A 15,498-nucleotide genomic window follows, 5' to 3' on the forward strand; every position below is an offset into this window, starting at 1 on the left:
TATTTTTCCCCTCCTGTGAATGAAAGATTCAATGAAACAGCTCAAGGAAAATAGTTGGCAGTTAACATATTAAGTTGAACTGACAGAATCATGAGTAAACTTTAGCACAGTAAATGATATCCTCTTATCTGACCCTGACACATTTGCAGCATGTAATTTACAGAAGCTCTGTCCAGGGAATCTTGACAAATGCTCCTAACGATGTCAGGGCAATGTTCCATTCTAATGTAAAACAGATGTGGGTCAGATACCCTCATTCATCACTAACACTGAAAATTTCAGACTCCTTCCGAGATGAATGGCATTACCTGCTGTTAACTCTCTTCACTGTAGAGAAATCTCTCAAAAAACAAAATATTGCACAAGAAAGAACACAAAAGGGATTGTTATCATGCACTATAATGAGAGATTTTAGAGGATTAATTTAAGTTAGTTAGCTACATGGATCTATACTTATAGGATCCTAGAACCCTGTTGCTGATTCATGTTATATACATGAATATTTCTATAGAATATAAGAAACCTAACAGAAAGCACTTTTTGGCAAATGGCAAGAGCTGGCAACCACATACTTGGTTGATGAAAATAAGAGCAAATGTACTGACTTTGGACTTGGATGATCTGACCCTCTGCATGCTCATATCAAATGAGACCTCATAATGATTTCACACCACCAGGTGCCTACGCTGGAATTAGAGAATGTGCATGGTGCACATTTAGGATAATTAAGAAATAACTTGATTCTTTCGCAAAATATATTTTTACCTACAGAGGATTACCAATTTTCAAAACATTATTACAATCTGCCACAAAATTCATGTCTTTTTTAAAATGCTACATCACAGAGTCCCAGAACTTGGTAACATCACCAAAATAATTCTAAGATCAGTGAATTCTTGAGCCCCTGGTTGTATGAAAACCAACCAAAGATGACTGAAAAGGTAAAACAAAGCTCAAAGATGAATGCATAATTTATATGAATTTTTATCTATAAAATTAAACATCTCACAACTTATTCAGGCAGCCTCAGAGATTGGAGTCTCATGACTTTACATGCTCAGCTATGGCAATATTACTTAAAATAATTCATAAAAAGCCTAAATTTGGGATTAGGTTGCTCTTTGCCTGTGAACTCTCCTCCTACTTTCTATTCAGCCCTAAACACAAAAGAAGGATTCTAGCCATTATGAACACCAGCCCAGCTGTCACTCGCTCAGCTCTCACACACCTTCCCTCAACAACCAGGATATATGGATTTGTTATGCCTGAAAGCAAAACAAACCAAAAGAGAAAAGTTAAAGTGGACATTCAAAAATGGACAGTCACCTGTTTATTGTTTCTGCTATATTAATGTATTTATTACATGTTATATTATCTATAAATGTATATTTATATAAAATATAGAATATTTTAAATAAAATATTTGCATATTTAACCCAAAAAACCCCATGTTATTTTTACACAGTAACAATTACAAAACTATTGAATCTCATCTATTTTACTCACAGAAGCAAAAAATAATGAACCCCATTGACAGAACTTCTGTTTTTAAATAATTTTTAAAAAGGAACAAAAACTTGTATTCATGCAAATTATATCATGTGAATTAACTTTCTTACTCACAAAGAAATCCATGCCCTGTCTCATGTTCTTGGGTCATTAAGTGAAGAGTTCTCAAATGATCATGAGCAGAACATTGTTGTGAGACTTGAACCCAAATGAAATGTTTCTGTGGGCAACCAGTTCAAAGTAATACAACAGAAGATATAGGGAAAAGTATAATGAATTAATAGTTGCTTTTTTCATTGCTCTTGTGCCTTTTAATGAGGGAATGTAAGTTTTTAGCCCTCGGTTCCTGTGCCTCCCTTAAAAACAGAGTTAACAAGACTATATGAACATATCTAACTGATTTGACAGCTGCCATCAGTTCCATACTTCAGGTTAATGAAAACCAAATCCTTTCAAAGACTTAAGAGAAGCCCATTGCCTAAGATCTATCTCATCAAAAGGAGTTACAGGGTAACTCTTAAACTCAGGCAGTGAAATGTTTTGACAGTAGAAGAAAGAAACCTGGAAACAGCTTGCATCTTTACTACTGTTCACGGAAAAGTTTGGGATTTTCTTATCAAGATTATTCCTGAGCTCCAGGTAATGGCATGAAACTGCAAACTTTGTTAAAGACTATTACGATCTCCTATACAGCCCATTCAATAGTCAATCCACTTCCCATTTTAAAAGTGCAGCCTTTAAAGCTATGGGTTTGATTCAATTAGAGGGGGAGAAAGTAAGGAAGAGGAAAGGGTAGATCTGAGAAGTTTTCTAGAGGGCATGGAGGAAAAAAAATTATGCCTAGCAGGAGACAAGTTACACACATTTGTTCTTTTCCCATTAAAACCTTAACACTGCAGTACTGTTTAAGCCTGGATTATCCTACAGGTTAAATATCCTACAGGTTAAATACAGGAAGCACATGGCCTCATGGGCAGCAATCCAAGCAGAGTACTGCTGCTCCACCTGAATCCACAGGAGCCTGAACAGCACTCTCCAAACCAGCGAACTGCCTGACCTGGTGTAGGGCAAACTCTGCTGCTCTGACAGTAATAAGAAGCACATGATGAGGTCAGGGGATGCCGATGTACACCGGAAAAGCCTTTTCCCTTATCTTAAATGAAGCAGTTCAAAATATTGATATCCTGTCTTTAAAACAATCTTCTCTTTACTAAGACCATGCACCTGCAGTTGTGAGACAAGTGTTTCTGCAGTCACTGTTCTGCTTCACATCAAAAAGCCAGCGATGGCCACTAATCATAAAGTGCCATGCCAATCCAAAAGAATGCCTAAATCCTGTATACATGTATTAACATCCAGATATGCTACCCCCTCATAATTCTGAGTTAATAAACATTTGTTAAAAGAAAGTGCACTGAGCAACTAAAACCTAATTTGAAAAGGAAATACAATATTCCCATAAATGTATGCATGAGAGGCAAGAAGCTGCATAATAGGCATAGAAAACATAAAAATATGCAATTTACATATATTACACACTAATAATCTCTTTTCTGACATTATATTTAAAGAGCTCTGGCTGAGATGGCATGCTTGCAGCTGAGTTGCTTTTTCATGAAATACAAACAAGGACACTCCAGGCTGCAAGCTCCCCAAGACATTAATCCTTGACTCTTTCCAGCAAAAGTCAACCCATTGCATGCCTGCAAGACAGAGGTTCTCTCACCACATCCAGGTACTAATGAATAAACCAGATGAGTGAGGAGAACAACCAGTCATCTGAAGGATATCTGCAGATTTTTTCTTGATGTTAAAAAGTACCAAGTATTAAACAAGGTGGAACTCATTCTGCTCTCTTTGATTTTTAAACAAGGTCAACAACATTTTAATACCCAGCTTGCAAGACAGATATGTAATGGAGCATTCTGCTTCCTAGAACTGAGAAATACCATCCCCTCTCACCCCCAAATTCAAGGCTAATGCAATAAAAATAAAATTACATCACCCTAGGTGTCTCTGATTGACCTCTGCCTCCACCGGTGCTTGCCTTATATACCATATTTGTTCATCATATTCAAGAAAAAAGTTACACTGGAACCATTCTACATAAAAAATAACGCTTCCCTGGGGTCTGTGTCAGACCCTAATTTGCAATAAATTGATGTCAAGGGGGAGAAAGAGATTTAAGTCTGGTAAGAACATGATCCTGTGAACCTTAGTATTAGATTTCGTTCTGCATGTTCTAGGGGTGTTTTTTTTTAAATCACAAAATATTATCTGGGCTTCAGACAAAACCCCCCTTGCCCCTCCCCACTACAGTCACTGCAAATTCAGCTTTAGACTCAGTTTGTCAGGAGCACTTGCCTGCAAGAGACACACGGATGGGTGGAAACATTATGTTAATTGCTCACACACCCAGATTTATTGTGGTCAAAAATGCACTGGCCAGTAAATAGACCCTCTTTCTTTCTCATCTATATTCCATGCACACAGGCAGGGCAGTGCAATGTGCCCACTCAGCAGGAAAACTCTTGTTTCCCTTTTTCATGAAACCCCAAATGCAGAGCTGGCTTTTGACTTTCCCTTACCTCAGCCTCTCTTTCAGCACCTCAGGAACAGCCCTGAGGAAGCATGGAGAGGAGATGCACAGCGACACACCCCACAGCTAAGGGACATTTCGCACACTAACATGCCCAGCAGCTGAGGCTCCTTTGGGCAACAGGAGTTTCACTGGTTTACTACAGTCCCACAATTTGTTGCACATAATTTACACGTCTGAGGCTGTATCATTCCCTTATATAAACACAAAGTCTGAGTGTGTCACTTTATACATCTCTACATTTTATACAGGTCTCTAACTCATTGTTCAGGCACCAGAACTGATACAGAGGAGCTGTTGGTAACACCACATGAATTTAGGTCTGGGTTTTTCATTTGTTCTTTTGATGGGAAGATAGATTTTTAACAGCTGTTGAAGGTAATCATTCAGTTACCAAGAAGTTGTTCCAAATCTAAATGGATGTAAGTAATCTCTATGCACTGAGCAATGAAAGCACAATGTCAGCTTTAGAGGGATCAGCATCCCCCTAAACCTGTTGGTAGAGCTGCTGTACATGGCCAGAAGTGCTAAACACCGGGTCAGAGAAAGGTTTCAAAAGTCTAAGGGAAAAAAACCATAAAAACAACAGAAGTCTCATAGTGTAAAGACAGGGCTGGGTGTAAAAAAGCACAGAATCTCCTTTTGACTACATCAAACCTCAAATCAGCAAGACTTTGGCTGGAGGAAACCTGGCCTCACATTTTTGTCCCATTTTGCCCAGCCATCACAAGATTTCTTTGCTGTTGTGCTCCACTTCACTGTCACAGACAATAAAAGCCTTGTGAAAGGGGAAAAAAAAAAGATCACATTTTCCATAGCCAGAACCAACACGCATTTAAATTGACACTAACAACTACTCTTTATGGATTAACATTGGAAACCAGATAGATAATTATTTCAAAAATGTGGAAGCCTTGCACACTATGAAAATAGCCATTAAAAAAAAAAAGAAGCAACTAATATAATGTCATGGATTTTGTTGCAATTTGCATGTAGAAATCAGAATTCTTTCAAACAAAATTTATTCAAGTCTTGCTGGAAGTACATCCGTTTGTTTTTCTGTTGGTATTTTTTTCCTGAGGTTTCAAGCCATAAAGTTTTGTACCCCACTTTATGCTATAGGAATCTGTGAATCTTAATTACATTTACCATTACAAAAAAGGGTTTATGAACTTTTGCCTTTGGGCAAAAATGTTTATTTCATTGCCTTTGTTATTCATTCTTTTCAACTCCAGTGCCTTTGAACTTTTCAGCTGCACAGAGTTATCACCGTTGCACAGGAACCAGGAACTGCACTCCCGAGATGCAAACCACAAGTTGAAGAAAACGAAGGAGGCAAAGATATACGAGTCGTTATTTTGGCCACCCTTTGTGCCATTAAAATCTCATTTTCTGCCTATTAGAATGCCCTCTCCCTGCTTAGGCAGTGGTGATAGTCAGTGATTAGTGTGTAATTGAGTATAATTGTCTTTTCACTTTTCATTTGTGTCATTCTGAGCTTCTCTCTGTTTTTCTAACCACTGAGAGGAAAAAAGGGTAGAAAGCAGATAAAGCCATTAAAACTCTCACTTTCAGCCCTGAAGAGATTCCTGATTGTAATTATAGATTGCATCCTCTTTGTGACTCCTCAGAATTTAGTGGACATCTCTTTCCAAGCACCTGAGCAAAGCCCTTGCTAATAAAATAAACTACCATCTATTCAAGCTTTAACTAATAATGTCAGCTTCAGACAGATGCCGTGTGTAGGAAAATTTAACCAATCTTTTGACACTCAATTATCAAGGCAATTTATTAACATGATTTCCTCAAAAGAGCTCATGCAAATTAGAAAAACAATTATAGTATTCATGCATTGATATATTGCCAAAGACCAGTAATACTCCTAATTTATGTATTTATAACTCGATTATAGCTCATCTCAATACACATTTCTCAGTCCTTGGAACTCTCCTCATACCACTTGCCCATAATTTTCCTGGACCACTTGGTAAAACCTTGATGAGGTTATTTTAAAGAGATATTTTATTCACAGAAAAAGTACAAGATCTATTTTCTGTGCCTAGCCACGGATATTCAGGAGTACAGCAGTACATTACAAATGCTTGAAAACTGAATGCAAACATGAAGTCTGCATGATTCCGTTATAAATCAGTTGAAATTAAATATAAGCTATGACTCTTGATTCAGCCAGTAAGAGGAGAAAAAAAATTAAAAAAAAAAAAAAAGGAAACTAGCAAACTGAAATCATGTGGCTTATATAAAGAATACATTATGGTTTAAATTTGGCAATTCATTATACTGTGGCCTGAGGGAATAGACTCTTTGGTTCTGGTATACAGCAAATCCTCTGTCTGAAAACACAGGACTGACCTGAGGTGAGAGGCCATTGCCAATGGCAGGGTTCATGGGATTGGAGGGCCCGGATGGAGGCACAAAGCTGTCTGTATAGCTGGAAAATCCATGCCTGGTACTGGGGAGGCAATAGGCAGAGCTGCTCTCTGGGTTTGAAGGGAGGCTGCTTTGGTGTACAGTGCTTGGAGGGAGAGGCTGAGGTCTGTGGACGGTACTGCTTGGATCAGACACGGCTGGAAGCAGAAGAAACATGTTGATATGTTTTCCTCCTTTATTTCTGGCATAATAAGTTCATTATGTGAAGTTCAGCTTAAGAGAACTGCATCAGAACCTGCATCTAAATACTTGTTAAGTAGAAAAGTACATCTATAATATTGCTGGATATTTAACTGGCCTATGAGTTTACACAAAAAATCTTAAACAGACTGTAAATATCGTAACAACAGACATGAGGTTTTCGGACAACCCTTAGTGAGCACATACTGTCAGCAATATTTTTTATATATGTCTATATATAAAAACAAAGGAAAATATTTATTTACTTATAAGACTGGTAACGGGCTTTCCCCTCCTGGCCCTAGCTCATAAATCCCACCACGGTTTGTATCAAGCCTAGGAATGGATGGGAGAAGCCCTGGGCTTTGAAAAATTCCCTCAACTGGAACATACACCAAGAGTTAGCATCCAAATCTCAAGAAGGAAGCAATAAGAGCACATAACTTATTTTATAAAATCTCACCCATAAGGTTTTTATTTAATAGTAAAATCTAACAAAGCCTAGATTTGAGGGTCTGTTCCCTCCTATTCAAATCCATCAAAGTTCACAGAATTTCTGATAACATTAAGAAAAATTTTTACCCTACTGAGACTGGCTACTGTCTGATGTGAAACAAGGTGGTCTGAATAGCTGCTTTTTCCCACTGCCAGGTAAATATTCAGAGTATTTGTCTGAATAGCTGCTTTTTCCCACTGCCAGGTAAATATTCAGAGCATTTACAGAAGTTCCAATGCTTCATCACTGGTAGTCACAATGAGGACAGAGTGCACCTGCCTCCTTCTACACCACACCAGACACTTCCAGCAAAGCAGGCCATTGCAGGGGCAGGACAGGGATGAGTGTACATCACTTTACCAAAGCTGCATGACTGCTGGGCAGGAGGTGATTATTTCTCTGGAGAGCACCCTTCACATGGAACCACCCCTTTCTTGCAGCAAAACAAATCTGAGTTCTTATGCGCTTAAAATAAGCAGGCTTGCAGGGTCATCCCTGAGTCAGACCCTAAATTAGCCAACACATTAGAAAAGAAAATATTTCTACAACAGATAAGCACAGGAAACCCCCCAATAACACTGTTTTAACCAAGTACCTGTGGGCTACTGTACCTTGCGGTATGGAGGTGGGTTGGTAGGAGGGCTCAGAGAGCTGGTATGTTGGCAAAGTTGGCATGGCACTGGGTGGGAATCCTCCAGGGATCAGATGGTTGAAAGCCATCAGTTGGTTGGCTCCTGCCTGTTTCCTCCATCTGGCACGACGATTACTAAACCAGACCTGCAAATGTTTTAAATATGAACATTTGAGTTTTGCACATTTAATACAGATGTATCAGAAATAATGGCATTGTATTTCAAACACACTCAGTGTCTGAGATGAGAGATGCAGAAGATGCACACTGAACTCAAGTGCTCCTAGACAAGAAAGGGGCCCTTGGCACACATTTCCGTGGTCCAACAGATGCAACACAGGAATTCTGATCCATAGTTTCCTCCCAAATACAGCCTCTCCTGAAAAAAAACTGGCTATTCTTTCAAGTTTTAATGTTCTTAATCACTATAATTATGGTGCTGGATTTAATGAGAAAGGGGAAACCTCTCCACTTAGATTAAGTGCCAGCTATTTAGTCTATACTGTACTGTCTTTATATTTAATTTGCTGACAAGTTAGTGGCATCACTTACTGCACTGTTAGAAGGGGCATGTACTTACATATTAGGACACTATATTACCCTAATGACCAACAGAACTTTAAGCTTTTTAATTTGAAAAATACAAGTCCCATGTACAAAATACACAAGCAAGTTTTCCCTCCCAGCAAGATTTCATGTATTCACATACGTACAAAACATCTCTTAATAAACTTACAACAGTAGGTCAGAATTTCAGTGCTAGATTAGCATTTCAGAACCACTTTGAAATCCTTTCCCAGGACAGTGCACCGACCAGATGGGGTTTGGATTTGTGGGACATTTTAGCTATAAATCTGCTTTTCTTCACATCATTCTCAGTTCATGTTTTAAGTTTTCCAAGTCTTGGATGGTTCTTATTACCTCCAAGACAGGAAGAGGTAAGACTTCACAAATGCAGACATAATAGTAGTTGCAAAACACATTTGTTAATTTTGATATTATAGTGATTCCACACGTCATAAATTGGAAGGGTAAGGAGTCAGTGCAGGGGTGCCTGAAGCAGGGTGCAGGCACAGTGCCTTGTTGCAGGGTCAGAGCAGGCTCTTGATTACAGCTCTCAGCTCCATAGTGGAGCACTGAGGGAAAGAATGGCTGTTTAAGGCAACAGAGACCGCACACATTTGTAAACAAGCAGCCAGTTGCTCATAATCCTACACCCTGAAGCAGCTGCAGTGCTCATCTATAGATCCAATCAATTAGATAAGACCTGAACTGAGTGTTAACATCTGATAAAGTAGATCTGCACAGCTTTTAAGGCAGGCTGGCCTGAAAGCCACTGAGGCATGTTAGCTGATGAGCCACATACAGATGTATTTGTATAAGTAAGACGGGGCTCAGATCTGTAACTCTTCCGGCAAGCAGCCCTTGCTGGCTTATGAATCAGGCATCACAGACTGGGATTCTAAGTTTAACACCATTTACAAGCCATGAGTGGCCCTCATATAAGAGGGTAACAACATTTTGGGCTACACTGTGGGCTTCTCCTCTGCTTGCTATTTCATGACAGGGGTGCTGGGACTCACTGAGCCATCTGGTTTCTGACATAGGCCATCTGTCACCATGTAGTTTGTTCTGACTTCATCCTCTTTTCAGAATGACATGCTCAGTTCACACAGCTGCCTCCTCCTTTGGCTGCAACATCTACTCCTCAATTATACACTCCCACTCCGGTTTAGGATACAGGACAGAGGGATAGGTGGAGCCTCTGTTCTATGTCACAAATCCCTCTCTTGTTTTTTTGCTGTACATACTAACTCCCCCTCTGTCTGCACATGAACCATGTCTGAAAGCAGCTGGCAGGGACAAGGAGTAGGGTGGAGATGCAAAACCTGCAATGAGCAGTAGTTGGGGATGGGTCTAGATTCAGCCTGTAGAGCAAGAAAGAGACCTTGCTAAAGATCGAAAGAACACTTAGGAAGGATAATGGAGGTCAAAGAGTGATCAGGGAACAGAAATCGCTTGTTGTAATTAGCTGACCCAGGTCATTAACGATGGCTTTTTTCCTTGACACTCTCTCTTCTTCAGGTCAAGAGGGTTATCTGATGATCTCCAAATGCTGCGGGAATAAGAACTGACTACACTGTGTAAATGGATTTCGCTCAGGAAAGTGAGGTAACAAGATTTTGTTTCCTCTACAGATAAGCATTTGCCTTCAAACTCCAGATCTTTACTAAAATGAGTCAGATCCCAAACTTTAATTCAGTAGTAAGCAATTTACATAAATGCTAAGTTTTATACTTTTATTTACAGACAGATTTTTGGCTCATTTTATAGACTTGTATTTTTTCCAGAATTGCAGCTACCTATTAGACATCCCTGAAAGGGACACACTCGATGGTATCATAAAGTCTGCAGGAGCCACAAAATGAACATCCTTGTGCAGAGCTTTGTTGCCACCTGGAGCTCCATTACATAAAGTGGGACTCTGCAGGGGAGCAGAAACCTGCCCAGGCTGTGCAGAAACAAGACTGTGTATTGCCGCCTCAGTCCTATGTGATTGGGATGTGCTAAATGAGTGTTACTTGACAGGCACCCATGGCACTGGCACAGTCCTCTGGCACTGGCCCCTTGCTTTCCCCGGGTGGCAGGAAGGCAGATGGCACCTGACTAGCACCAGAGTTAGTAGAAAATTAATTCACCAAAACCCCTTGAACAATTTCAAAACTGCAGAGGACGTTTTATTGCCATTAATACCACACAAGCTCACCACTACAGAATGGTAGAGGCACATAAGAAAACGAAAGTAAAAAAGCCACCAAATCAAGAAAAAGTTACTAGAAACTCAGTAACTGAAACCTAAATAACTCAAACTTAAATATTTTATTTACATTTTGTGTGATGCTTATTAAAATTAGTCAAATGTATCATGAAAAATCTGTGTACACTACTACCACTAAAGAAATCTTGAAAAACTTTGCTAATCTCAAGCCAAGACTTAAAAATGAATCTAGTCACCACAAGCCAGTGTGTCTGCTTAGAAACATATTGTAAACACCTGGGGAAATATTGTCTTTTGTTTGTACATTTCCAATATGATTTAAATACAATGTCGCCTTATGTACAACAGATTTCAACTTCCACCAACATGACAAAATCCTCATCGTATGAGGGGCCTTTTCAAATCTAGCAGGCCCCCATAGGATGTTCCTGTTCTTCCATAACCTCCTTTTGAGAGGCACACAATCATCACCTGGATGCAGGGATGCTTCCAGTACAAAGCAGGCCCTGGAGGAGATCTCAAGCGTCATTCTGTGAGAAAGTTCCACCCTGCAGAGGGCACAACAGAAATCAAACTCTAAACTATCTAAACATGGACAAAGGAAACACGGCTTGGCTGAGGGACCCAAGCATTCAAAAACTATGTCTGCACAGAAACCAAGTCATACTCATTTTAGTGAGGCTTGGACTCCTTGGGTCCCATGTCACTTTCAAAGATGGAATGTAAATTATCCAGATGATTTGGAAACAAACCTGAATCCCAGTGTCTGGCCAAAATTTATTATCTCGAAAATAGAACTGAAGAGAATGAAATATAGGACAAAAGAGGGGGAAAGTAGCCCTTTAAGTACTGGAGGCTCCAGTTTTTCAAGCACCTGGGACTGGACTGACCAAAAAAGAAATCACTCTGCACCAGAACAAAAAAACTGTATTTTGCACCAATGTAGAGTGGATAAGGTGAACTAATATGTTTCTTTCGTCTCTATTTCCTAATATTTAGATCCTGCCTCTTATTATAATTTTTTCTTAAAGTAGTTTGCAAGTGATCATGCCAATATCTTATTTTGTTGATCTCAACAGGATATTCTTTAGAAGATGCATTTATTCACTTGGGAACACACTAGTGTAATTAGCCTTGACATTTTGACAGTCTGATCGTAAACACAGAGTTCTCTATGTGCTTTTAAGGCAAAAAGATCTCTGATTCAACAGGGCAAAACATTCAAGATGTGAATGTTGCAAAAAACCCATGGATATTTTGTTATACAAAGTCCTGACCATTGCAAGCATGAGTGCCAGAAACACACAAAGTCAAAAGACTGATGTATTGTTAACGGCACTTCTAATTTTAGATGGATTTTAGATGGGGGAAGGGAGGGGTTGGTTTGGTTTTTCCTCATGATATTTTTCATGGTAACTGCCTCCCCCACCCTACTACTCCCCACCTCTCTCTTCCCACAAAATTCACATGTTCAAAACAAAGTCTGACCATCCTGGAAGCCGGAGTCCTTGGCAGATGTTCCACCAGGGAAAGAATGTGGGCTGTGCCAGAAGGAGCAGGGGTGCCTTGGGAAGAGGGGATGCTGAAGAAGGAAACTGCAAACAAAGTTGAGCTGCACCAGCCTGGGCAGAGCCAACTCTGTTACCTTTGCAAAACACGGCAGTGTGACTTCTACAGACAGCCTCAGGGCCCTGCAGTCCCTACAGATGTCAGACCTCACTTACTTCAGCAGCCCTTCGAGGGTGTGCACAGGAAAGAAGTTTTTATCTTCCCTTTTCTGTTTTTTTTTTTTTGCAGTACTGTGAGTTTCCATCCTGGCTCACCATCAGTACGATGAGCTGCAGGGAAAGCACTGCCAGGGACCAGCCACAGGATGAAGAAAGAGTAGAAACAGCTTTTTAGCACAACTAGTTGGAAAATCAGCTTGGCTGTGACATCTGCACACCCCCAGCCTCATAGGAATAGGGTCCACTGTGTACAGATGCACACCATGTTCCCTCACAGCACCCCAAAGCTGTGCCCAAAGCCTGCTGAGAGCAACATGCCATGGCCACCAGTGGGAATGACACAAGGCTGAAGGTTCCCTGCCTGCCAAAGCCTTTTCTTTATGAGGATGGGAAGTGATGCTGTCTAGGATACTATGGGTTATCAATGTGCTGGAAATCAGAGTTCTTTGAAAACATACTGGGGTGAGAGGGGGGAAATAAAAGCAAAAAACGTACCAAACAAAATCCCAAAACAAAAAAAAAACAAAAGCAAAGAAAGTCAAAACGAAACCAAACACACCACACACAAAATAAAAAAATCAACACAGACTAAAAAGCCAGAAGACTGTGCCAAAGTGATTAGGGACTTCCAACCACCTCCCAGTGTGATCCAGCATACTTAGATCTCCTAGGTTTCTTTGAGAAGACTTTGACTCAGTCTTACAATGATACTTCTAAAAAGCTGCAGTGGAATAGTTCTGAAAATTATTGAGTAATAAGCAAATTGAACTGTGTATTTATAAGTTAAAGTGACACTAATTAGAGCCCTTAGGCAGCAGGGACCAGAAAGAGACAATCAAAATCACATCCCTCTTTTCCTTTATATTTAAAAATGTCCTCTTGGGTCTGCATACAAATGCAGTTGGTTAATTTCCCCATAAGAATTTCCCCTTTACAGGGGAGGGGGGACCTGCAATTACAGGGTTATCTACTGCAAGGATGCACACAGCATTTTCTTTCTTTTGCCTTTTTATGATGCAAGAGGTTCAGTCTCAAGAAAATGCATCAGAAATTCTCCATAAACCACATCAGGAATAACTGTAAAGATCTGCTGAAAGGTCTTAAGTATTCTTGAATCCATCCTACATTCCTTTGCCCCATCTTCCCATAGGACTGGGCAGTTCAGTCTACAGGCTCAAACCACTTCAGAGGGGCTGAGAGCAAGTTAAGACTTTTTTTGGCACAGATTCCCCCTCCCCAGTGATTTTTCAGGGAGTGCTTTTCACTGTTTTCTACTGAGAAAAGACTATTAAAGCTGAGAAACTGGACTTCAGAGCCTTTAAACCTTACTACTAGCTCAAGAGTTATAACTTTTCTCACCTTTCCCCTCACTCCTCTCTGAACTCTTTCCCTCCCTGTAGCACAGTGAAATGAAGAAAATAATATGCAAGCACAACACTTAAAATATACTTTTAAAATAATTTTTCTTCTAGCTACTGAAGACTTCTGAGCTCTTGGGACTTATTTGTTGAGGTCATAATAAGGTTTTTACAATAGCTTACAATCTGATTACAAGTTTGACATGGGAACATTCAATTCCATGCTAGTAGCCTGGAGAGATCTGCCTAAATTTTCAGACATGTTCTGTTGATAATTTTTTTTTTTCAAGGAAATCAATTGAAAACTTGGATTTGGCTGAGAAGAAACTCTTCAGGGTGGGAAACAGTCACGATTCAGAATTGTTCCTGACTTGCCCTACTTTTTCACCATTATTCATGGACGAAAAAGAATCCAACCAAATTTTTCCCACTGCATTTTGGAGTTAAACAGGGAGGCCATGTGCCAGCTGCTTCTCACAGCAGGGCCTCCTGCCCCAAGGATCCATACAGCTGGGGCACTCCTTAACATGATCCAATATACAAGTCTCATGCACCACATTTCTGGCAATTTGGGATGCCTGCCATCAACACACAGCCCCAAAAGATTAGCCTGCATGGCCAGCCCCCATTGGCCAAGGCAGGCTCCTGGCTGGCCACAGGACAAACCTGAAACTTATTTAAAAATCCTTTGCCAAAAGATTGACATAAACATCCCCCACCACCAATCTGAAACAGGCCCCAAGCTGCTGCCAAAGCTTGCCCAGTCCACCTAGGTCTAAAAACAAGCTTGATGTGGGAATCAAAGGTGGCCAGAAAAGATACTACCCACTTCATTCCTTATGCACCATTTGTTACAGAAACCAAAACTCCACAGCCCTGAAGCTCAGAAAGAGCTTTTGATCTACATTGGAGATAAATTCACATTTTAAATTTGCCTTCAGATTGTCAGTAAAAACAGGCCACAGACCTCACGGGCCTGCACTGCAACATAATGATAGTTTTAATGAGGTTTTAAACTGGACGGGTAAAGCACTGCAAGGTTGCAATTTTACTCAAAATATGCAAATCTTTAACTTCACGTTCCCAGAGTATTACTATTTTTTTATTTTTAAATGAAGGGTCCTCCTTTGGAACAGTGCTTATCTTTCTGAATTTTATCTGACAAATACACAAGACCAAATAACTCTCCCCTTCCTTCTGCATCTAATGTGCAGAGAAGAGCAAGTGCCTTTGGAAGAGGCAGCAGAAGAGATTGTCCTGGCTCCACATCACATCTAGGTTCAAACAGTGGGGGGAAGGACTCAACAGTCCTTGAGCGGAAAGGCACTACAGGAGGAATTTCAGAGAGCATTTTAATTCTTTATTACACACAGTGCTGAAATATTTGCAACGATTATAGTCACATATCTCATGACTCTTACAACGTGAAGTTTGTTGGAACGCTTCTTTCCCCAAAAGCCTTTCCTGTCCCCATGATTAGGTGCACAAAAAACATTCACAGTGTAAAGCCTGTTTTCAGTTGCTTGTCGCTCTCAAAAATTCCCCTTAGGTGCTGACATGATTTAAGCTTAATCCTAGACCAGAGGGAAGTTTTTTTCCCCACCTCCAAGCAACTAGGTTAGAAACATGCATTTGGTTACCCCTCAGCAGTGGCAGAGTGAGAAAAAACATGGTTGAGTGGTTTAAGACTCTTCCTTTCACAAGAGTAATAGACGGCCTCAGGGAACAGAAGGGAAAGGGGAAGCACGGGGGTGGCAGGGTAGAGAAAACA

General features: G+C 40.2%; 1 protein-coding gene across 4 annotated transcripts in view; it reads right to left on the bottom strand.

Moving 5' to 3' along the window:
• Positions 1 to 15,498, bottom strand: part of PAX3 (paired box 3) — a 74,793-nt gene that overhangs the window by 6,389 nt on the left and 52,906 nt on the right. For all 4 annotated transcript variants that reach the window (XM_032120101.1, XM_032120099.1, XM_032120100.1 and 1 more), the window contains exons 6-7: positions 7,844 to 8,009; positions 6,479 to 6,693 (exon numbers count right to left, since the gene is read on the bottom strand). In XM_032120101.1, the coding sequence (XP_031975992.1) occupies positions 6,479 to 6,693; positions 7,844 to 8,009 (381 nt within the window). The remainder of the gene's footprint in view (positions 1 to 6,478; positions 6,694 to 7,843; positions 8,010 to 15,498) is intronic.

Source organism: Corvus moneduloides, chromosome 10 (assembly GCF_009650955.1).
Source record: "Corvus moneduloides isolate bCorMon1 chromosome 10, bCorMon1.pri, whole genome shotgun sequence".
NCBI lineage: Eukaryota > Metazoa > Chordata > Aves > Passeriformes > Corvidae > Corvus > Corvus moneduloides.